General features: G+C 40.3%; 2 protein-coding genes across 2 annotated transcripts in view; both read left to right on the top strand.

Moving 5' to 3' along the window:
• The window catches only part of LOC109995768 (junction plakoglobin), a 35254-nt gene extending 21584 nt beyond the window's left edge, over nucleotides 1-13670 (top strand). The window contains exons 13-18 of the mRNA XM_020649604.2: nucleotides 4522-4641; nucleotides 6318-6468; nucleotides 8268-8389; nucleotides 8525-8564; nucleotides 12084-12223; nucleotides 12334-13670. Coding sequence (XP_020505260.1) covers nucleotides 4522-4641; nucleotides 6318-6468; nucleotides 8268-8389; nucleotides 8525-8564; nucleotides 12084-12220 — 570 coding nt within the window. The 3' untranslated portion in view covers nucleotides 12221-12223; nucleotides 12334-13670. The remainder of the gene's footprint in view (nucleotides 1-4521; nucleotides 4642-6317; nucleotides 6469-8267; nucleotides 8390-8524; nucleotides 8565-12083; nucleotides 12224-12333) is intronic.
• Nucleotides 13671-13978: 308 nt separating this feature from the next.
• Nucleotides 13979-19959, top strand: ppp1r35 (protein phosphatase 1, regulatory subunit 35). The gene is made up of 7 exons (XM_065964787.1): nucleotides 13979-13994; nucleotides 14283-14307; nucleotides 14713-14824; nucleotides 14897-15017; nucleotides 15525-15643; nucleotides 17061-17151; nucleotides 19527-19959. Exons 1-7 carry the CDS (start codon nucleotides 13979-13981, stop codon nucleotides 19820-19822), a joined length of 780 nt encoding a protein of 259 aa, XP_065820859.1. The 3' UTR covers nucleotides 19823-19959.
• The last annotated feature ends 5477 nt before the right edge of the window (nucleotides 19960-25436 follow it).

The raw sequence follows: 25436 nt of genomic DNA, 5'->3' as shown, positions 1-25436 counted from the left end.
TGATGGCGCTCTCCAAGGTGCTACTGCCCGGAGCAACGCCTGTAATTCCGGAGGAGCTGAGGAGGCGACACCGGGGCTAAGAAGAGAAAACACAAGCCTTCTGTACCAGCGGTGATTATGGGGAACGTTAGGTCTTTGGGCAATAAGACGCTTCGACGCGCTTGTCCGGCACCAGTGGGAATACCACCAGTGCAGTACTATGTGCTTCACGGAGACATGGCTGCACTCAGACATCCCAGACCACAGCGTGGTGGTACCCGGCTTTAGGACTTTTCGGGCTGACAGGGACATTATTAAGAGCGGTAAGAACAAAGGTGGAGGGATTGCACTCTATGTGAGTGAGAGATGGTGTAATCCTGGCCATGTTAGTGTGAAGGAACATCTTTGCAGCCCGGACATTGAACTATTAGCTGTTGGAATGTGCCCATATTACTTGCCCAGGGAATTCACGTGCGCCCTTGTTATAGCTGTTTACATCCCACAAAATGCTTTTGTAGCCATTACTGGGGACAAAACACTACCCACTTTTCATCAATATGTTAACTGTCCAACTAGAGAAAATAAAACACTGGACCTTCTGTATGCTAACGTTAAGGAAGCATACAGTACCACTGCCCTTCCCCCCCCTGGGCAGATCAGACCACAACCTGGTCCTACTGACACCAGAGTATATCCCCCTGGTCCAAAGGCAGCCTGTGACAACAAGGACTGTTAGGAGGTGGACACAGGAGAGCAATGAGGCACTGCAGGACTGCTTTGAGTCCACAGACTGGGATGTACTCTGCGAGCCACATGGAGAGGACATTAACAGCATGACTGACTACATCCCAGAATACATTCAATTCTGTGAAAACACTGCTTTACTGGCCTGGACTGTACGCTGTTTTCCTAACAACAAACCCTGGATCACAAGTGACCTGAAAGCCCTTCTCAACAAAAAGAAACAAGCCTTCAGGTCTGGAAACAGGGAGGATCTGACAAGGATACAGCACGATCTGAAGGAAAAGCTGAGGGAGTGCAAGGACTCATACAGGAGAAAGCTGGAGGCCAAACTCCATCAGAACAACTTGAGGGATGTGTGGACTGGAATGAGGGAAATTACTGGTTTCAAGGGGAGAGAAAGACAACATTCTGGCAGCCTGGAGAAGGCGAATGAGCTAAACCTGTTCTTCAACCGGTTTAGTTCACAGCCTTCATCTGCCTCTCCCACCTCAAACAACACCCCTGTCCTTCACACCTTCCAGCCTCCCTTTGTATTTTGTTGTCTGAGATTCTGCAACATCTCTTCAACCTGAGTCTGAGCCAGGAGAGGATACCGGTGCTGTGGAAAACGTCCTGCTTAGTCCCGGTCCCAAAAAAGACGACACCATCTTATCTCAAGGACTATTGACCAGTGGCTTTCACATCTCATGTGATGAAAGTGTTGGAGAGGCTTGTCTCGACCCACCTCAGGCCGCAGGTGAAACCATCCCTTGACCCTCTACAATTTGCCTACCAGCCACACCTGGGAGTGGACAATGCCATCATCTACCTGCTGCAGGGTGCTCACTCACATCTGGAGGGAAACAGCTGCACTGTGAGAATCACCTTTTTGGATTTCTCCAGTGCATTCAACACCATCCAGCCACAACTGCTGGAAGAGAAGCTGCAGTTGATGGGTGTGGACTCGTCCATCATCTCCTGGATTACTGACTACCTGACAGACAGACAAAAGTTTGTCCGACTTGGCAGTGCTCAGTCTGGAATGGTGGAGAGTAATACAGGAGCTCCACAGGGGACTGTGCTGTCTCCTTTCCTTTTCACCTTGTACACCTCTGACTTTCAGTACAACTCCAGGTCATGCCACTTGCAGAAGTTTTCTGATGACTCTGCGGTGGTGGGGCGTATAAGGGATGGGCAAGAGGGGGAGTACAGAGAGCTGGTGGATAACTTTGTGGAGTGGACAGGAAGAAATCATTTTGAACTTAGATAAGACCAGGGAGATTGTGATCGACTTCAGAAGGAAGAGGACAGAGCCACCACCGCTGTGCATCCTGGGAGAGGAAGTGTCTGTGGTGGAGGAGTACAAGGACCTGTGTCAGGTGACAGGTGTCAACATAGAACTGGAAGGCCAACACTCAGGCTGTGTACAAGAAGGGGATGAGCCGACTCTACTTTCTGAGGAAGCTGAGATCCTTCAACGTGTGTAGCAAAATGTTGGAGATCTTCTATCAGTCTGCTGTGGCCAGTGCACTGTTCTCTGCTGTGGTCTGCTGGGGGAGCAGCATTGGAGCTGGTGACACTAAGAGACTGGACAAACTCATTAAGAAGGCCTGCTCTCCCATATACAAGTAACAAAATCAAGGAAGCTAATTTAAAGTTCATTCATAAATTCTATCTCACCCCAATAAAGATGCATCTCAGAAGATAACTCACCGAAGTGTCCGCGATGTAAAAATAAAGATGGAACATTTTTGCACATGTTTTGGCAATGCCATGTGCTGAAGGACTTTTGGAAGTCTATTCATTCCTTAACTAAATCTGTTTTGGAAATGGAATTTGATTTAAACCCTTGTCTGTATTTATTAAATGACTCCCCAGATTTTCAGTTAGATAGAAAAAAATGCAGAATATTAATAATTATAACATATTTTTCCAAGAGATGTATATTACTTTTTTGGAAAAATGAATCTTCGCCAACCTTTAAGTTGTTTTTGGATCAACTGTCACAATTCTTACCGTTAGAGAAACTAACTTTGGAAAAATGTAACCGTGGCTATATTTTTCAGGACTTTTGGCTTCCATTGATCTGTTGCTTGGAGGAATTTTCTAAAGGTTGTCAACAATGATAATGCAATGATGCTATGATGTTATGATATCTAATTATTATTATTATTATTTTTGTTTTTGTCTCATATTATTATTTTTACTATTATTATGAAGAGTATTATTAGTATTACTGTTAGGATTGTTTTTCTTGTTTTTGCTTTGTTTTTCTGTGTATGCATGTATGCAGACATGCATGTATGTATGTGTTCATGTTGGTGGAGGGAAGGGATATACTGACATTCTGTGTACAGTTTGTTGATCGTTGTATACCCATCCCAAATAAAAAGATGATAAAAAAAAAAAAAAAGAAGGCCTGCTCTGTAATAGGCTGCAAGCTGGACTCTTTTGTAGTGGTGACAGAGAGGAGGACTCTTAACAAACTGTTATCCATTATGGATAATCCTGAGCACCCTCTGCACAGCCTACTGGACAAACAGCGGAGCAGCTTCTCCAACAGACTGATACAACTCCGCTGTCACAAGGACAGATACAAGAAATCTTTCTTACCGAAGGCCATAACTCTGTACAACAGCTCACCTCTTGCGAGCAGAGAACTGTCATCATGATAATATCTGTCTCTCCATACTGTAATCTGTTATGCACATGTTAAATTTACAAATTATCCCTGCACTCATGTTCACTTCGTTTGGCTGTCTACTCGCCGTTATATTGTATAGTTTCTGCTTATAATATGTCTACACTCATGCACTTTAACTTATGTCAATACTGTCCATTTACAACTCTATTTTTGCACATTTACATTTAATCTTTCATATTTAATTGACAACTATTTACGACTCTGTTTTTGCACATTTACATTTAATCTTCCAAATTGAATCTTCCTATTTAAGACAAGTAATGCTTAGTTAAATCCTGGTTGTTCACATTCTTAGTTTTGATATTTTTAGTACTTATTTACTTTGTATTTAATATTATATTATGTTTAGATTTCCTAACATTGTGTTTTTTACTCATACTGTGTGTTGGATAACATGCTGCTGTAACGCCACAATTTCCCAGTTTGGGATCAATAAAGTAACTCTATTCTATATTCTAAACACACACAGACAGACAGACACACACACAGACACAGACACTTGTTTCTTCCTCAGTTCTAAAATATTCTAATATTAAATAGCTCCCTTATTTAATCATTGTTATCTGTCTGTCCTCATCACTCTGTATCTATCTGTCTCTTTCTTCACTCATCTCTCTAACTCTCTCTCTCTCTCTCTCTCTCTGCCTGTCAATTTCAATTTATAAAGCTTTATTGGCACTAATGTTAAATGAACAATATTGCCAAAGCATCAACACAATTCAAAACAATAACAACAGTAATCAATGATGCAGCATGACTAAAAGTAATAATTATATCAGAATCAGAAATACTTTATTAATCCCAGGGGAACATTTGGTTGTTACCGTTGCTCTTAAACACAATACAGCAATAGGAATAATTTAAGAATGTAAAAATAAAAAAGCTAATAAAATAACCCATAACTCACCCATATACACCAAATAAACAGAGGAAAGTGTGTGTGTTCATAGAAGAAAATGATAAGTTGAGCAACAATTATTAACTTTACAGGTACAGATATACCAAATATTCAAATAATAAAAAAAAAACCATAAATAAAGCAGTGTGTGCTGTTAAATGACTAGATACACCTGTCAGGTGTTTTGATGGTCGGTTGTCTCTCTGTCTGTCTGTAGGATGGGGTTCGTATGGAGGAGATCGTCGAAGGTTGTACGGGAGCTCTTCATATTCTGGCAAGAGATCCGATAAACAGAGGCGAGATCTCCAGCATGCAGACCATTCCTCTGTTTGTTCAGGTACTACGACACACATGCAAAGTACAATAAAACAACCAATATATACATAAAGACTAAATGCACCCTAAAATGTAAATAATATAGCTCATTAGTTCATCCATCCATTTTGTTCCTCCTACTGGGGCCGCAGCAGGCTTAGCTAGTCGACCCAGATGTCTTTCTCCCTTGCCATAATTTCAAGTGAGCTCTGGGTCTACCTTAGGGTCTCCTCCCAGTTTAACAAATCTCCAAAGGGAGGCTACAAGGAGGATTCTAATCAGATGTCCGGACCTACTCCTTTTGGTCCGATGGAGTAGCGGCTCCCTCTAATGTCTGAGCTCTTCACTCTATCTTTAAGGCTGCTTCTATCCACAATCTTGTTAGGGTTAGGTCATGACCACAGGTGTGGGTGGTACGTAGATCGATGGTCAATCAATGCTTTGGGTTAGGGTGTAACCACACAGACAATCTCTGGGATAAACATGCAAGTAATAAAGGAAAACGCACACTGAGGTGTTGTTGCAGGAAAATCTCAAGCAGCCAAGGAGAGAGGCAGACAGAAATCAGGGTTGCAGAGGACAAACTCATAGTCAGGGACAGAAAGTTGAGGTGATTTCCGTGATAACAACAATGCAGGCAGCTGAGAGGCATGCCCTAGTGAAGCAGAGGCAGGGTGAGTGGATAAATACTGAGTGACTAAGTGAAGCCAGGTGAGAAGAGGAACACAACTGTGACAGTACTGTTAACCAGTAACCTGTACATTCAACCAGTAACCTGTAACCACTAAACTGTAGAGTCAACCAGTAACCTGTACTGTCAACCAGTAACCTCTAACCTCTAACCTGTACATTCAACCAGTAACCTGTAACCACTAAACTGTAGAGTCAACCAGTAACCTGTACTGTCAACCAGTAACCTCTAACCTCTAACCTGTAGAGTCAACCAGTAACCTGTAACCAGTAACCTGTAGACTCAACCAGTAACCTCTAACCTCTAACCTGTAGAGTCAACCTGTAACCAGTAACCTGTAGACTCAACCAGTAACTTGTAACCAGTAACTTGTAGAGTCAACCAGTAACCTGTAACCAGTAACCTGAGTGGATAAATACTGAGTGACTAAGTGAAGCCAGATGAGAAGAGGAACACAACTGTGACAGTACGGTTAACCAGGAACCTGTACATTCAACCAGTAACCTGTAACCACTAAACTGTAGAGTCAACCAGTAACATGTACTGTCAACCAGTAACCTCTAACCTGTAGAGTCAACCAGTAACCTGTAACCAGTAACCTGTAGACTCAACCAGTAACCTCCAACCTCTAACATGTACTGTCAACCAGTAACCTCTAACCTGTAGAGTCAACCAGTAACCTGTAACCAGTAACCTGTAGACTCAACCAGTAACCTCCAACCTCTAACCTGTAGAGTCAACCTGTAACCAGTAACCTGTAGACTCAACCACTAACTTGTAACCAGTAACTTGTAGAGTCAACCAGTAACCTGTAACCAGTAACCTGTAGAGTAAACCAGTAGAACCAGTAACCTCTAACCTGTAGAGTAAACCAGTAAAACCAGTAACCTCTAACCTCTAACCTGTAGAGTAAACCAGTAAAACCAGTAACCTCTAACCTGTAGAGTATACCAGTATAACCAGTAAAACCAGTAACCTGTAACCTGTGTTGTTGTGTGTCTTTACAGTTGTTGTACTCGTATGTAGAAAATGTGAAGCGTGTGTCGGCCGGCGTGCTGTGCGAGCTCGCTCTCGATAAACAGTCTGCAGAGCTGATCGACGCTGAGGGGGCGTCGGCTCCGCTCATGGAGCTGCTGCACTCCAACAACGAAGGAATTGGTACGTTGTTTATCTCAACTCAGAGCAACACTTTGGACAATATTTGATGTATTTATTTATTATATAATTATTATAATAATTAAACAAAATGTTACAAAATACAATGAAAACTTTGAATACACCAAACTGGAGGAAGAGCGCCACCTGCTGTTGGATATTATGACAAGTCCTCCAGTTGAGACTTGTTTATGATTCAATGTATTTTTAAATGTTAACACATGTTATTAACGTGTTATTAACGTGTTAACAGCACATTAACAACACGTTATTAAATTGTTTTTAACATGTTATTAACACATGTTATTTATGTGTTGTTAACGTGTTGCTTACGTGTTAAAAGTCAAGTTTTTGAACAGTTTGGCCACTTGTCCAGTTTGAGCGGGTAAGTGTCATGAGTTCTCATTAGGTGCTGAGCACTAGGGTTAAACCATTTCTGTGCTCCACCTTCCACTATTTGGAGTTTTGGACTAAGGATCAAAACGGAGCCTTTTAAAATCAAATATTTAGATTGCAGTTGTATGACTTACACAATTTTCATCAAGATTAAATTTCCCCTTTTTGCTCCACTGCTGCCCTTTTGGTAAAGCAACACATTAATGGACACCTTTATTAAACTTACGGTTTATATCATTAAAAACATGAACAGTTGTGTGGGCCAAAGTTACAGCAATGGTTCTCACTCAATGGTGGTTTAGGAAATATACCATCGTAATTCATACATTTTTATTTTGAAAACAACAAGCTATTTTATTATTATTTAAGGTTATGACCAGCAGAGAGCATACATGAATATCATATTAGATTATACTCTTAATCCTGATGTTATTAATATTTACTATTTATAGTCACTTACTGATTAGTTACTAGACATGAATGATTTTTATTGTAAATTAATTGCTTGACTCTAAAGTTCTATTACTCACCTGACCTGGATTATAAAAACTCAACTACCAGCACTTGATATGTTTATTATACTCACTCCTACCTTTAACATGTTTGACTATAGACTTTATTAATTATCTGATTCCGAGAACTATTTATTATACTGATACCGACCTGTAACATGATTTACGACTGTATTACGGCTGTAAATACTTACTGTGCTGCAACCTGCGTCTCGTTTGCAATTGTTTGCAGCAATGGGTTCGGGTTAGTATAATAATATATAATATAATATCTCTTTCTGATGAGAACAGCTTCATTTCCCTGTACCTTTACCGATACCTTTGATTTGATTGATTGTCATAATTGATTTTATTCTTGGACTGAATATTTGATCATGTTACCTGACAACACCTGTACTGTCTGTTTGACACATATTGATCTTTTATTGTATGAAAACTTGTGACCACTGATTTTTATGTATTGAAAATTCTTACTATTATATATATATATATATATATATAAATATATATAATGTATTCCTTATAAAATAAAGTATCAAGTGTATAATAACTAGTACGCCCACTGCTGGTTATAGCCCTACATTAAATTACAATTGTTAAAAAAAATGTAATGAATGTAAGCTTCTATCTAAATATAGTATTTTTATAGGCTACATGAAAATGAAAATAGAGACTAAGAAATGAGAGGATCCTAGTCCATAACTCCAAATAGTGGAAGGTAACCCGTAGAATACAGAAATGGTTTAACCCTAGTGCTCAGCAACCAATGAGAACTCATGACACTTACCCACTCAAACTGGACAAGTGGCCAAACTTTGTGTGTTATGACATGTTGTGTGTTACGACCTTTAGTGTGTACAAGTTTGTTTATAATTGATGTGATCTTGCCACCAGCCACGTACGCCGCCGCTGTGCTGTTCAGGATCTCAGAAGATAAAAGTTCAGATTACAGGAAGAGAGTCTCCGTGGAGCTCACACACTCGCTGTTCAAACACGACCCTGCAGCCTGGGACATGGTGGGTGTGTGTGTGTGTGTGTGTGTGTGTGTGTGTGCTTTAAAAGCTCTTTGTTGACAGACTTCTTAAATGTCACATCACACACACACTGTGTTAATATAATAATGGTGTATTCTTCTCTGTTGTGTGTCTCAGACTCACTCCGTTCCTCTGGAGGCTGCATATCTGACCGACGGTGAGTTTTCTGATCCACAGTTCATATTTCTAAAACATGTATTTAAAAGTGAGACTTCAAACATTTCTGTTCTTGGATACACTAATAAATCAGTTTGTTTCTGAGTTATTACTTCTTCGTTAGTCAGACCTCAGGCCATAAATATCATAAAAATGACCAAAACAGTTTGTATTAACAAAAAAAGAGGTCAAGTGATCAGAGCAGGACAAACAGAGAGGAGAGAAAGGGATAGGGAGGAGGAGAGGAGTAGGTGAGAGGGAAAGAGAGGAGGAGACGAGAAAAAGAGCAGACGAAAACAAGATTAATCCCCTTCAACAGACACACACTAACACCACACACACACACACACACACACCTTGACCTTGTCTAGTTCCTTTCTAGGTAGAGGCTGCTGGGTAAAGAGTCCATCAGTATTAACTCATCCATTCATACACATTCACACGCTGATGGTAGAGGCCGCTGTGTAAAGAGTACATCAGTATTAACTCATCCATTCATACACATTCACACACTGATGGTAGAGGCCGCTGTGTAAAGAGTCCATCAGTATTAACTCATCCATTCATACACATTCACACACTGATGGTAGAGGCCGCTGTGTAAAGAGTACATCAGTATTAACTCATCCATTCATACACATTCACACACTGATGGTAGAGGCCGCTGTGTAAAGAGTACATCATTATCAATTCATCTATTTATATGCCGCCTCTAAAGCGGAGGAAGCAACTTGTTTATGTTTGTTGCCGAAGGACACATCGGACAAGGAGCTGCATGAGCTGTGGATTGAATGCCTGACCTTCCGGTATAGAGACAACCAACTCAACCACTGAACCACAGCTGCACTTAAGACAAATGAATTCCTTTTTCAGCCTCATCTTTTCATTAATTCATTAATTTATTGATTGATGTGTTCATTTATTCATAAAGCGATCGCTCTACATTTTGTCCAGAATACTTCACAATATAGTCAATCTAGGGTACACATGAGTCCTGGAGGACCTGGAGTTAAAACTGACTTTTTGGTGGAAAACAAAACAAAATACAGTTGAACATGTTTAACTTTTGGTTACATTTAAAAATATTTAAAAGTTATAATGATGTAATTAGGTTTAATGAGGTTTATCCATTCATCCATCCATTATCCTACAATTCAATTTAATTCAATTCAATTCAAAAAACTTTATTTGTCCCCGGGGGGCAATTCAAAGGCACACAGAGCAGTAAATTAACAACAACTACGCTTATCCGAGCAACGTTTTCCAGCTCCTCCTTGGGGTCTCAGTGCATTCCCAGACAAAAGGGATAGATAATCCCTCCAGTGAGCTCTGGGTCTATCGAAGGGTCTCCTCCTATTTTGATGAAGACCAGAAGACCTCCAGAGGGTGGCAACCAGGAGGCATCCTGATCAGATGCCCAAACCACCTCAACTGGCTCCTCCTCCTCTCTCTAAAAATTGGCTCAGACATCCTCAGGAGGAAACTAATTTAAACCGCTTCTATCTTAATCTTTCAGTCACTACCCACAGCTCATAACCACAGGTGAGGGATGGAATAAAGATCTACTGCTATCCTGCTCAGCTCCCTCTTCATCACAAAGGTCCGGCACAGCGTTCACAATAATGGGCAATAACGTTCTATCAGCCAGTCAATTTCGTGATCCATTATACCATGACTCGTGAACAAGCCCTTGTGATACTTAAACTCCTTCACTTCAGGGTAAGGACTCAATCCCCACCTTAAGGGAGCAATCAACTGTTTTCCTGCAGAGTACCATGGCCTCGGACTTGGAGGTGCCAACCATCCCGACCACTTCACACTTGGCTGCAAACTGCCTATATGCCTGCTGGAGGTCACAGCCTGAAGAAGCATACAGAACAACATCATCTGCAAAAGCAGAGATGAAATACTGAGCTACCCAAACCCAAGCCCCTCCTCACACCAGCTGCCCAGCTGAGATCCTGTCCATGAGCATCACAAACAGAATCGAAGACAAGGGACAGCCCAACACGCACAGGGAACGTGTCTGACTTTGTGCCAAGGATGCAGACACAGCTTCTAACTTGTTAATACAGGGACTGGATTGGTTTACAGCAACAGCCCCTGGACCCTATACTCATGAGTAACCCCCACATGACCTCCAAAGGGAAACAAGCATAGGCCTACTCCAGGTCCACAGAACACTAAGAGGTTTAAGGAGGTTTAATGAGTGCAAATGAGCTTGTTGAGGGCCAATGAGGGTTAATGAGTGTAGTTAAGATTTGATGAGGGTAATGATGGTAAATGAGGTTAAATGAGTGTTAATGAGGGTAATGATAGTAGATGAGGGTTAATGAGGGTAATGATGGTAAATAAGGTTTAATGAGTGTTAATGAGGATAATGATGGTAAATAAGGTTTAATGAGTGTTAATGAGGATAATGATGGTAAATAAGGTTTGATGAGGTTTAATGAGGGTAATGATGGTAAATAAGGTTTGATGAGGGTTAATGAGGGTAATGATGGTAAATAAGGTTTAATGAGTGTTAATGAGGGTAATGATGGTAAATGAGGTTTAATGAGGGTTAATGGGGTAATGATGGTAAATGAGGCTTAATGAGGGTAATGATGGTAAATAAGGTTTAATGAGGGTTAATGAGGGTAATGATGGTAAATAAGGTTTGATGAGGGTTAATGAGGGTAATGATGGTAAATAAGGTTTAATGAGTGTTAATGAGAGTAATGATGGTAAATAAGGTTTAATGAGGGTTAATGGGGTAATGATGGTAAATGAGGTTTAATGAGGGTTAATGGGGTAATGATGGTAAATGAGGTTTAATGAGGGTAATGATGGTAAATAAGGTTTGATGAGGGTTAATGAGGGTAATGACGGTAAGTAAGGTTTAATGAGTGTTAATGAGGGTAATGATGGTAAATAAGGTTTAATGAGGGTTAATGAGGGTAATGATGTTAAATGAGGTTTAATGAGGTTTAATGATGGTAATGATGGTAAATAAGGTTTAATGAGGGTTAATGAGGGTAATGATGGTAAATGAGGTTTAATGAGGGTAATGATGGTTTAATGAGGGTAATTAAGGTTAAATGAGGGTTAATGAGGGTAAATAAGGTTTAATGAGAGTAATGATGGGGAGAGGATGAGGTTTGCTCATGGCTCAAGCTAAAGGGAGATCATGCTTTATCAGTTAAAGCCCCTAAACAGTGGAACAGCCTCCCTTGTCCTATCAATACTGCACCCTCTGTTGACTCTTTTAAGTCCCGTCTCAAGACATATTTTTACACGTTAGCATTTGAGTCCTCTGGTTCTGAATAGACCGTTTCTTTCAGGTTACCTTTGTTGTTTTTTTTATTTTTATATATAGTTTATTCTTTATATGTATGTATATATATATATATATATATTTCTTGTGGATGTTGTGATGTCATGTTGTTTCTTTAATGCATTGTACAGCACTTTTTTAAATGTTCTTTATAAATAAATGTGACTTGACTTGACTTAATGGGATTTTCTGTATTTTTCTCAGAATTGGACGGTTCTTATCCCCCCTATGGATACTCTGACCTGCCTCTGGACACATTGCCACTCGACCCCGACATGCACGAGTCCTACATCCCTGATATGACCTTTGACCCCAGACAGGCCTACCCTGAACCACTTTAGCAGGTAAATACACACACACACACACACACTAAACTTACACGGATGTTTTTTTTTCTGTAAGTCTGAGCTAAATAAAGATGACTGTGTTTAATATTTTGTGTTTCTTATTTCAGGAGAATCAAACAGAAACGCTGAAAGAAAAGATGAAACCAGAGACTCACTGAACCAAGAAGAAGGAGACGAGGAGGTTTAAATCACACCTTTCTGATGGGAGAAAAATCCCTTTTGGAAATGAAGAACTTTGCAAACAGTTTGCTGGATCAAAAGAGGTTAACTGTTATCATATGTTTTTGTGGGGGGTTTGGGTCTGAAGTCTGGAGGCGTTGTTACACGGGTAACTTTTTCAAGCAATCAAATGGGGCAGAAAAGCCTTAAATTTTAATGTGTGAACATTTGATCTGTGATGGATTAACGATTTAAAGAAAACCAGCTGAAGTGAAACAGCATCAGTGTTCAGGTGTGACATAATGCCTGTTATTATATTAGCTGTGATAAACAGGGTCGTTCTTTTTTTAAATCTCTCACATTAGTGGATTAAAAATTCCATCGTATTAAAGTCCCTGATTATCGGATTCTTGGACTACAAAAACACAAACTAAAAACTACAGATTAGCTTCACTGCTCCTCCTCTCTGCTAACAGATGCTCGCGTGTGTTTCGGTGTGTCCCATGTGTGTTGGAACATGTTCAGGGTGTCGCTGTGCTTGTTGCATGGAACTTTATCGTGTAATCATTGACGTTTTTCACCTTCATAACTGAAAAAAGGATATCCCAGTTTTACACGCCATCCTGGATTACAGCAAACCTTGCTGGACTACAAATCCCACTGGGTTTACTGAAAAAATAATCTATCTGGTGTACAGATAAAGGACTACAACTCCTTTTGGCAACAAACTACAAATCCCTCTGTGTTCGAGTCAACCCCGGTTTGACGTCTGTGTCAGGACTGGATAGAACATCTGGAATCAGCTGGTCACACATTTATAAATAAACAGTCATAAATATATAAAGAGTCATCAATCCACATTTATATCTGTATGTTTATAAATCTACATTTATATCTGTGTGTTTATAAATCTACATTTATGTCTGTATGTTTATAAATCTACATTTATATCTGTAGATGAATCACAGTATGTTTGTAACTGTTCTATCACTGTGCTGGAAGAGAACCCTTCTGGGCTTTATTTGTTCATATAAACATGTTAATAACTGTTATTGTGGGTGTGTGTGTGGGGGGGGGTGTCACCCTAACCTTTGATGTGTGTGTGGGGGGGGTGTTTCAACCTAACCCTCGGTGTCTGAATTGAAAGTGAAACTGAGCCTCTTTTGTTTCTGCATCAAATCTTCTTCATCGTGAAAAAGCACAAAGAACGAATCAACAGACTTGAAAAAATAAACAGTTATACTTTTATTAAATCTGAACGTCATTAAATTTTATCATTTTCAAATATTTGTTTTCCTTGTTTCTGCTTACAAAAATCACAGTTCATGTCTACAAAAAGTATAATAGTTTATAATATACTGTATAAATAGTATATAATAGACTTATATTGATTTAGGTCAAAGGTCAAACAGAAGACGAAAACAAACAGCATGAAATATAACACTTACCCTCTCAGAGATAATCTTAGAGAACCCCTATAAACCTGACAAAATAAAATAAATAAAATATTCATTTATTTATATTTAACAAACATTTCATGTATGATCTGAATGTAAAAGAAAATGAAAGGGTTGAAATGTAAAGACAATCCTCATGAGTCAGTATTTCAGTAAGTCTTCATTTAGATGTTATTAAAAACGTCGTTTATTGTACTTTACTTACATTTTCAGGTGCAGTTTATCGTAGTACATACTCCTGACCAGCAGGGGGCGGCACACACCTGGGAGAGAAGACTTACAACACGCAATAAACCCAGAAGAAGAGTCAGCAAAAGAGACGTGGGGAGGGAAGTTTAAAAACGAGCCTTTATTCCGACATTAAAACCTTAAATTGTTAAATTAAAGTTAATATTTAAATCGTTTCCTGTTTGTTGAGGAGGAGAGCTCGCGCTTCTGAGTACTCGTGCGCGTGGACTTAACCAGGTGAGAGCATCTTCGTTATGTCAGCACCTGTTAGCATTAGACGCTAATGTTGAACTGAGTATTAGCAAGAAGCTAACGTTAGCTACACTGCCTGCCTGAGTTCACGTTGCTATGGTAACTGACGTTAGCGTTGACTAGTAGTTAGCTGTTGATAGCTCTTAGCTAAAATGTTAAAAGTCTGACGTCATTAATATGCTTTAAAGCCTGTGAACACCTGCACAGGTGTAAGTGATCAGAAGTTAGCTGATATGCTTTAGAGCCTCTGAACTCTCTGTTGTCTCCTGTCAGGATGCAGAGCTCCTTCCCCCTCCTCTCTCCTCCCCCCTCTCCTCACACTGCCCCCCTCCCCCTCTCTTCCTCCCCCTTTTCGCAATGCTCTGAACTCGACCTGTCCATCACACTCAGCCCCGCCCTGAAGATTCACCACACACACCTGAAGCCCCGCCCACTGGAAACAACTCAGCAGAGTGACCAATCACAGCCAAAGCCCTGCCTACAAGGCCAGACAGGCAGAAAGGTGCGTGCGTGCGTGCGTCTTTCTCATTGTGTGTGTGTGTGTGTGTGACTTTCTGTGACTGGTCTTCTACAGGTGCGTTATAAAGAGCCGGTGGTTGTCACGGTAACTCCAGAGCCTCACATCACAGTGAACAGGGGGACACCGCCTGAGCAGCCAATCAGAGGTCAGAGAAGGAGCAGAGGACGTCACCATGGTAACCACACTTCCCTGAGGATCAAAATAAAAACAAATGAGATCAAAAATCTTCTGCTCACCACTAAAATCAGCCATTTCCCATTATAGGCCTATAAAACACAGTTTCATGAGTTATTGTGCTTAGTATGATATTTTAAGAAAGAGTGAGTGTGTGGACAATAAAACATAAAGATAATAAAACATAAAGATAATAGATTACTTGTTTTCACTGACTAAATATTTATGACGTCAGTAAATAAACTGCTGGACCACGAGGCTGTCTAACAGAATACTTTTAAAATAATTTAATGTGACTTAATTTTCAGTTTCTGTAAAAATCTGTTTTATAAAAATATAAACGTTCTCAGTATGTCTGAACTTTAATATTTACAGATGCATTTGATATATTTATTACGTATTAAAGTTGTGATCTGTCAGGGCTTCTTTTCATCGTCATTAGTTAACTATTTAATATTTTTAAATATCTCTGTTGACATCATTTCAACATCTTCTTCTCTACTTTAAGAATTCTCGGAAAAGCAAGTGGAGCCTTCTCCTGCACTATCCAATCCAAATCCAGGCTGCCTTGAAAGGGCGGAGCTAAACACCACTCTGGCTCTGAAGGCGGAGCTTCAGTCCCTGCAGGTTGGCTGTTTTAATACATCATCACTGATTTGATTGACAGTTGAGAGGTCACAGTAATCTGACCTAAAGTCAGACGTCACTCTATCACCATGGTAACTGACTGAACCACAGATCGTATAACACATGGACGTTGTCTCATTGATGTCATCGTTATGAAGCTCAACGAAGGCTGTGGCCATGTTGGAAATGTCGACTCTACCTTATCTATCTCCACAGACCCAAAACTGTTATGTGAACATGAAGACAGGATTTGCAGACTGCCTCAAGTGGGCGCTCAAAGAACTGCAGTTCTGCATCAGTTTTACATTTACACTGGAGGTTTCTGCAGCGCTGAAGTCACGTTTGTTCAGTTCAAATTAACGAGTAATTTAAATGTACAGTTACAGAACGATTAGGTTCTCTTATGTTTTTATGTTCAATCCTAAAAATTGAAGGAATCCATGAAACTACATGAATTTAACTTCTATTTGGCAAAATCCCTCAGTAATTATTTATGATTTAAACGACCCCGTTACAGTTCCTGATTAAACCACTAACTCAGTCTGACTGAAGTAGAGTGTGTTTATTACCGTATTAAAGGTGCCATATTATGCTTTTTCTGGTTTTATATGCTCTTTAGGGTGTTTTCCAAGTGTCCTGTGCATGTTTAGGCACATATATTTGCAAAAATTCAAAGTCTGTTAGCTGTAGCATTAGCTGCATGTAACGCTCGGTTCTAGCCCCCCTCGAAAAGAAATTGTCAGTGTGGCGTCTTGTCAGTGTGAGATCACTGATCTAAGCCCATTGGCTCGTTGTGGCAAGCCCAGCAGCTCATGTTGCACGCCCGTTAACTTCTGTAGCACGCCCACGATATGCCGTAGCCTGCGGTAGCACAGTAGTGCTAAGGTGCTAATGTTTATGCTCCCCTCGGACGGAGCCAGTGGCTGCATTCCCAATATGGTAAAAGAGGCGGGACATTTCCAAGAAGCATGCTGAGCGACTGACCAATAACGACAGAGCGGATCGACAGACCAATCAGAGCAGACTTGGCCCACGTGGGGTCTAACAGTGTGGGCTCAACAGAGCGTAGCTGACGGACTCAGAGAGTAGAGGGAGTAGGGAGGAGCAGTACATGAAAACAGACACTTTTTTCGGACTTTAGCTATTGTGAACGTACAAAAGTAGGTACATAGATTAAATATAAGAACCCCAAAAAGGGCATAATATGGGCTCTTTAACTCTAATATAGTCATCAGTATGAAGCAGTGTGTGTTTATTACCGTATTAACCCTAATATAGACTGAAGCAGAAATACTTAACCTAGATTGGTGACAACCAGCTTCATTATACCTGAGACATGTACCTGCAGAACTCACTTACTGGTACATCCACAATTTCAGCAGAGGATCAGCATGGTTACATTTGCATTGTCCTGCAGGGGGCGGAGTTCAACACCCGGAGGGTCGTTCAGGAGACTATACAGCGATCAGAGAGAACTAAAAACCTGATCAATACTCGAGCTACTGAAGGTAACACACACACACACACACATGTGGAATTATAATAATTGTGTAATATAAGAACAGGTAGAAGCACTGGTGGTGAACTGGATGCAGAAAAGGTGTTTGATACAGTGAGATGGGATTTCTTGGATAGAGTTATTTTATTTGGACCATGTGTTATAATCACCAGACAGCTAGAATAAAGATGAATGGAAGTCTCAAAAATTGATCAGTCTCGGACGTGGATGTTGACATTTCCCTTAGTCCTCTCCTCCCTGCCATTTTCTTAGAAGTGTTGAGCCAAGGGATGAAGTAAAATCAACACATAAAATCAATCAATCATTACTTGTGAAGTGCAAATTCACAGCAAGTGTTATCTTGAGACTCTTTTCAAAAGAGCATATGAGGGAATATGCAGGCAGGATTTCTCCTTTGTGTTCCTCTTGCCCACACGCCGCTGAGGTGGAGGTCAGAGCAGGCTGTGCATGAATGAGGACGGCGGTGGTTGTGGGGACGACACAGTCTGTGGCGGGTTCATGTGATGTCTAAGACAGAAGTCTACCAAACATTGCAGATATGAGAGAGCAAAACCTCTCTGACAAATATGGAATTGATCTTAATGAAATGTCTAGGAGTACATAAGAACTAAGCAAAATAAAAGCTATCAACTATGATCCACTAATCTCCAAAATAAACTCTTTTATAGGAAGATTGAGTGTCAGTTCCTTTTGAGTATTTCCTCGAGTGGAGGTCATGCGACGTTATCTGGTGCTAACACAGAAGGACTTCATAGCTTCACTACATCAAGCTAGCAACAACATGGCATTTTGCATTTCCTGTGACTTCAAAATAAAAGCACTTCCTGTCAAATAATTTACATTAGCAATGTTTCACACACATTAGTGTAAATAACGTAAATAGTATGTTTTAACATCTCGTTATTTAACTTTTTTAACAATTCACAACACCCCATGATGAAAAGTTATCACAAGCTGCACAAATGAAAACATTATTAAATGTGTACTATCCCTCATATTCAGTGAGATGGAAGGAAATTAAAAGTAATACAAGTCATGGCCCATTCAGGCTATAGTAGGTGACAAGAACCACATAAAACATCTAAATGTGGAGATGAATCCAGGGCTAACCTGAACCCTCAACATCTGGTTTCGAATCATTTCAAAGAAAAGCTTAATAGAACAATTAAAAATAGATTCAGAAGTCGACCCAAACAGCACAGATAGCAGGTCCAAAAGTTGGGAAAGGGGACCAAGAACATACTGGGGTTCATAAATAATGAGGAAGTTAATAGTTTTAAAGAATTAATGGATCAGGAGGGTGCCTGAATTTCCCCTTGATCCCTGCTCCATACCTTTAGAGTTCACTGTTGGTGTTTTTCTTTATTCTGGAGGCTCAGTGCATCACTGCTGTGAAAGTGAGGGTGGAGATATTCATGTATGACTTCATAAACACTCACCATGTACTGTAAATGTAGGGGTCTTGTGGTCTAGGGGTCCCCCTCCTGGACACTTTGAGCATCAAACTCTTTCATTATTGTACTCTAGTGTATTTTTGTTTATTAATTGTGCTTTTATTTTTGTATTTTTTATTTTTATAAATAATGAATCTCTGCTCCTTCCTGGATGTCGACTTTCACTTTAAACTTTGTTATTCACACCTTGTCGGAAGAAGGTGAAGTTTCAGCTTTGTTTTTCTCAGAATATTAGACATTTCTTTTTTATGTTTTTTTAATCCTCTGATTTTTTTCAAACTGTCCTCAGGACTGAATCAGGTTTTCAAATGTTTGACTGTGTTTTTATGAACTTGATCTTGAAGCTGTCATGCAAATCTTTATTTGTGACGAGTTTGAAGTTGTTTTGATCTGTTTGAACGTTTTTTAATTTGAAGGTGTTTCTAAAATACCTTGGCATGCCAAAGCTTTTTATTCACACGTCACAAAGCTGTGACAAAGACGTGACGGCGCTGAATAAAAAAATGTTTTTTTAATTGGAACGTGGAAAGAAGCCTCGTGTCACTCTGAGTGACTCTCTAATGGTCACAGCTCTCTTAACCTTTGAGCGCTGAACACACATTCGGAAATCTGGGGTTAATTTATTATCATGTAACATCTCCTTTCACTTTTCTTCCTCTTTTTTTTGTTTTTGTGTTTCCTGGTGAGCTGGCTCAATTAAAAAAGCTGCCGCCGTATTGGTGTACAGCCGTAACTGTTCATCATGAAAACACCCGTCGGACTCTGACATGGGTCACTTAGCTTATAAAGTTAGGCAGCCACCTCCTAATTTTTGAATGCAGGAAAAACCCTACACACACATATAACCCTAATCCCCCCATTCCTCTCTCTCTCTCTCTCTCTCTCTCTCTCTCTCTCTCTCTCTCTATAGAAGTGAATGTGTCTCGCTCTCAGGTTCTCTTCAGCTCATTGGTCAGCGTGGATGTTCTGGAGGATCAGCTGATCAGTCAGGTGTATCAGGAGAGGCTGCCACTGGCCCTAACCCATGACAACAAGGCACAAGATGTCCCCTCCCTCTTCCCCTTAATGAGATCTCTTCTTCTTAGACAAAAGCCCCTCCCCATGGAGGAGGGACCAATCAGTGACACGCTCCGCCCACAAAGACATCCGACATGTTCAACGTTTGACCTTTACAGAAGAAGGTCACGCTGTGAGGCCACACCCTGAACAATACAAAGAAGTGTTGTGATTGGCTGGACTGTGATGTTAATTTAAATTAGTATTGATTGAATTGTTGATAATTTAGAAACTTAATTTTTCATTTTAATCACATCAAGTGATAATAAAGTGTTTTCCTCTCTCGACTTCATTATCTCTTTTTTTTTTGTTACTGTTTGAGAGGTAATAAGGTGCAGCTAATTCTTTAAAGGTTTTGTCTTGAAACAGGATGGTGTATCGGTCAGGATACAGAGTAAATGATGAGGAGTAGTTGGTCTTAAACTGCCTTGTGGTCCAGCAGTGTTTAGTCACTGATATCCAGTATTGTACATATTTATATTTAGTCTGTAACAAAAAAGGTAAACAAATTAAATCTCTAGTACAAAGATTGATTAGTAAACAAACAATAATTTCTAACATAATATATTCATTAGAATTATTAGAGTACAACAAATACTCTCCGGCAGGCGCCCTCCGGCAGGCGCCCTCCGGCAGGCGCCCTCCGGCAGGCGCCCTCCGGCAGGCGCTTCAGAAGCCTCCGGACCAGAACCAGCAGACTGAGGAACAGCTTTTTCCCCAGAGCTGTTTCTCTACTGAACTCTACCCCCTGAACTCTGAACTCTGTCTCTCTCTCTCTCTCTCTCTCTCCCTCTCTCTCTCCGCACCCTGCTGACCCCCCTTTCCCCTCCATATCACCTCACACCCATCATCCCCCCACCACTCCTCCTGGTCACACACACACATCTCTCATCCACCTGTATTATTGTATTATAGTATGTTCATATTCTTTAAATTATCTGTAAACTTGTATAACATGCTCACTGCATCTTAATCTGTATATTATTATTATAGCATGCTCACTGCATCTTATTCTGTATATTATTAGTATAGCATGCTCACTGCATCTTAATCTGTATATTATTAGTATAGCATGCTCACTGCACCTTAATCTGTATATTATTAGTATAGCATGCTCACTGCATCTTAATCTGTATATTATTAGTATAGCATGCTCACTGCATCTTAATCTGTATATTATAATCCTAACAACTCACTTATTTTGTAGCATTACTTATTTATAGCATTTATTTATATTTATTGCATCCCATTAATCCAGCCATCCAGATTTACCTAATAATTCACTTTTTTTGGCTACATCTGTAAATTTTGCAATTACTGTACATAGCACAGAATTACTGTACATAGCACAGACTCTTGCACTTTCTGCTTATTTGCACTTCTGGTGAGATGCCAAACCTCATTTCGTTACTCTATACTTGTATATGTGTAATGACAATAAAGTTGAATCTCATCTCATCTCATCTCATAAATGGCAGAAATTAGCTCTTCAGGTAAATTAACTACTCCACATAAACTTTACCGCCTAGGTTGAAAGTAACACTGGCGCCATCTGCTGGTAAACAAGGGGTGTTACAAGATGGCGACCATAAACAGACTTATTGTCAACACGTAATCAATTAAGCTCCCATCAGAAAAGGCACGGCTACAAACTGGAGCATAAAGACAATATCACGAGCATCCTTTCTCCAGTTTAGCAGTAGACTACAGGTGTAATTATCAAACGGATGAATATAAACAAACATTAACGACAACTTACGTTCCGTCATTGAGTCAACACTGGAGACTCTGTTGGATATCCATACAAGGACAGCAGGATCATAACAAAGGCAAAATTTAACATAAACTTTGTTGCAGAGTACAGCGAACTTGTAAGCTGCCGCTCTCATCTCTGACGACACACTGCGGTAAACTGTTCATGGGACGCTTACATCATCAACATGCAGCAGGAGCGTGATCAATTAACAGGAACACCATGGACGGTCTGAGCCTTTTATACAGTTACAAACGTCGGTGTTCCCATGATTATGCTTTGATTTGTGCAAATCTTTAGGGTTAGGGTTAGGGTAAGGGAGTGTGCTAAAACCGGATAAGTGTAGGGGTACCCATGTCTCTAAACTTGAATAACTTTTGTAGGGGTAGGTTAGGTAGGGTAGGGTGTGCATGACTATAAAATATGTTTAAAACCTCCTTAAAAACTACACCGCGGTGTTTTGACAAAAGCCCCCTTTTAAAATTTGGATAAAAGGGTGACCGGACCACTGCGGCGGAGCTCTATTGTCAATTTAAAGCCTCCGGTGTCCAAGGGCCTCTAATAAAACCATCTGAGGAGCGTCCAGACGACGGCCATTGCTAAATAATATATTAATAACACTTTAAAAAAATTAAAAGTAATAAATAAATAAATAAGGATCTTAAAAGTGCCCTGAAATGAAGGAGTTAAAGCCGTCTAAAAGGTCTGCATGTATAAAGTGCATAACACAATAAAATAAGTGCTTTTAAAAGACAAGTTTAAAAATGAATCTGAATAAAACACACACAAACCCATCAAAGTAAAATACATATGCCTTTGCTTGTTTTAAAACAGCTAAAACCCAACATACAAATCAGAAAGGTAAGATCTTCTTTTAAAAGAAATTATATAAATAACTATATAATTATGTTAAAAAAAAAAAAATAGCTTAGGGATAAAAGTGCAATGCACCATCACTGGACCACTCCAAGGCTTTATTAAAGGAGCTTAATAAAATTTTGGTTTTATCCCCCCCGACGGGACCCCAAGTTAAAATAAAGTTGGAATAGGAGATTTAAGAGAAGGGCCACTCCTCCCTGCATGGAAAAAAGTGCTATGGCACAGAAGTGTGCCGTTAAAAAGTGCTTTAAAATCATGTGTAATATAAGATCATAAGTTAGTGTTTATATACAATGTTAGTAAAACCTCTAAAATTAAAAACATTTTTATTTTTTATTTTTTATTTAACCTTTATTTATCCAGGAAAGTCCCATTGAGATTAAAAACCTCTTTCTCAAGGGAGTCCTGGCCAAGAGGCAGCAAAAGTTACACAGTCACACTCACAACATACAAACAGCAATTAAAATTATAAAAAACAGTTACAAGTAAAGGAGGTTGTCTCAAGTGCTCTCAGCCTGGATTTAAAAGCATTCAAAAAATCAGTTCAGTTATTTTCCAGTCTTTTTGCAGCATGTTCTATGTAGAAGGAGCAGAGTAGACGAAAGCCCCTTTTCCCAGCTCTGTGCGGGCAAATGGAACAGACAGCAACAACTGATCATTTGAACGCAAACCATATGAATCAACAGTTCTCCGTATGATTAGGTTACAGTTGTAGGAGGGCAGTAGCCCAAGCATGGCCTTGTACATAAAAGTGCACCAGTGTCCCAGCCTCCTGGTGGACAAAGAAGTTCACAATGATGGGTTTGAGAACAACATTAGTTTAGTCTTGTCAGTGTTGAGGACTAGTTTTAGCTCCAGGACTGTGTGCTGGACCACATCAAAAGCTTTCTGCAGAGACTCAACAGCTTTAGCAGGAGTTGATCCAAAACAGTAAATAATTGTGTCATCGGCATAAAAATACATGTTAGCATCTAACACATTTTTTCCCAAATCATTAATGTACATAATAAACAGGAGGGGTCCTAATATTGAACCCTGTGGACACTCACAAATTCAGAACACAGACCATCATATTTAATACACTGAGTCCTGTCACTCATAATTTGTGAACCAGGAAACTACATGATCTGACAAACCCAAACAAAGAAGCCTATGCTTTAGAACAGCATGGTCCACAGTGTCAAAAGCTTTTGACAGATCAATAAAAAGTGAAGCACAGTACTGCTTTTTATCAAGAGCAACAAGTATATCATTGATCACTTTTGTAGCCGCAGTGATGGTGTGCTGAAGCCTGATTGCAGTTTTGAGAGAAGATCATTTGAGGTTAGGAACTCTTTTAGTTGATCACACACAAGAGATTCAAGAAGAACATAAAAACACAAAATCTATAAAATCCAATACAGGGGGAGAGCCAGGTAAAAGAAAAGGATTTGTTAAGAATATAAATGAAATGAGAAAGAATAAAAAAGCCTGTAGGAGAGCGGCCCCGGGAGACCAGCAGGTCAGTATTTATAATAAATACTAAAATTTTTATTAAAAAGAAGGAAGTGGATCCACCCGAGTATTTTTCATTTAGACCGGTTGGGTCTATAGTTTTAAGTAGGTGGATCCACTTCCTCTCCGCTGCTCGTCTCTGGACAGTGGTCTAGTCCCTGTTGCTCTCCAGGCCCATGCTCTCAACATTGTGTTGGCCGTGGAGTTTAAAATGTGCATACAAGACACTGATCCCATTCCCGCTGTTCATTTTATAGTAGAGTTGTTTGATTCTTGCTGTGATGTCGTTCTTTGTCTCCCCCACATAGAGTCTGTGGCAGGCCTTGCATCTGATAGCATAAACTGCATTAATTGTACTAGGTTTCAAGGCCTGCCACGGGTTTGTGCCGACTCTGGCGTAGGGGTTAAAAATGTGGGGGAGACGGATAAAACCAATGTCCGAGCCCCGAGAGAGCTTCCCCATTCTGTTCAACTCTGTTAAGGTTTGTGAACCAGAATGTCTTTTAAATTCTTATTTCTGCGGTAAGCGGAGATTAGCTGACAGTCACCCAGCACGTCACAGCCCTCCCTCGCCCCCTCAAAGTTGTCTTAACCTCGTTAAAAACCTTTTTAAACTTTCCGAATAGGTGGTAACCATGGGGACGAGAGTAGGGCCGGACGGCCGGGCGCTCGGGTTGTTATAGCATTTGTTGAAGGTCCGGGCGACCTCCGCCTGGGCCAGTAACCCCTGGGCCACACCCCTGGGCCTCAGAGCACTAAAGAGGGTGCTGGTGGCCTCCTCCATATGCTCCGGGAAGGTGCAGATTCTGTGGAAGCGTATCAGCTGGGATTTTATCAGGTCTCTGTACATGTGCCTGGGGTGGTAGCTCATTTTATGGAGGAGTGCATTGCGGTCCGTGTCTCAAAGTGGTGTTTCTATATTGGTGTAAAGTGAATCTATGTCTATGGAGAAGAGGAATGTGTGACCTGCAGGTGTTTGATTTTACTAACAAAGTCATAGGTGTCCTTAATGTAACTGGGTTGAAGTTTGGCGAGTGGGTTGATAAAATGGTCTATGTATTCTGTTATTGTGTATGTTTCCGAGTTGCAGTCACTGACAATGGGGCGGCCGACCGGAACAACCGAGGGGACCGTCCAGGTCTCAGGAGGCTTGTGGATCTTGGGGAGCAGATAGAAGAGGCGGGGCCTGGGCTCACTGGGACCGTCCAAATATTGTTTTTGTTTGAAGTTGATGAATTTTTGTCTGTAGAGTGTCTCTGTAATCTGTCCAACTAGTGTCTGTCTCTAATTGTAGTGGGTGTGTCAGTGTTATAATATGTGCTGTTATTTAACTGTGTCAGTGTGCTTCTAAGATATAATTGTCCCTATCCTGAATAACTATTTGGCCCCCCTTATCTGCTGGCTTAATGACTTTGTGTTTGTGATTACACAATGTTCTGATGATGCTTTTATGTTCCTGACTAATGTTGTGCATTCTGTGTGGCAGGGGGCGCCAATGTGTGAGTGCGAGGTTGTTTTTATGGATGAGTTGAGAAATGGCAGGTGAAAGTGTGTCTGTGTTTGGTGACCAGTGGGACGGTCATTGAGTGGAACGGCACCGGCTCCCGCCTCTGCTCCCCCTGGAAGTGATCCCTTAAC

Source organism: Labrus bergylta, chromosome 16 (genome assembly GCF_963930695.1).
Source record: "Labrus bergylta chromosome 16, fLabBer1.1, whole genome shotgun sequence".
NCBI lineage: Eukaryota > Metazoa > Chordata > Actinopteri > Labriformes > Labridae > Labrus > Labrus bergylta.
Note: the sequence above shows the minus strand (reverse complement) of the source record. Positions and strands in the feature narration are given on the sequence as shown.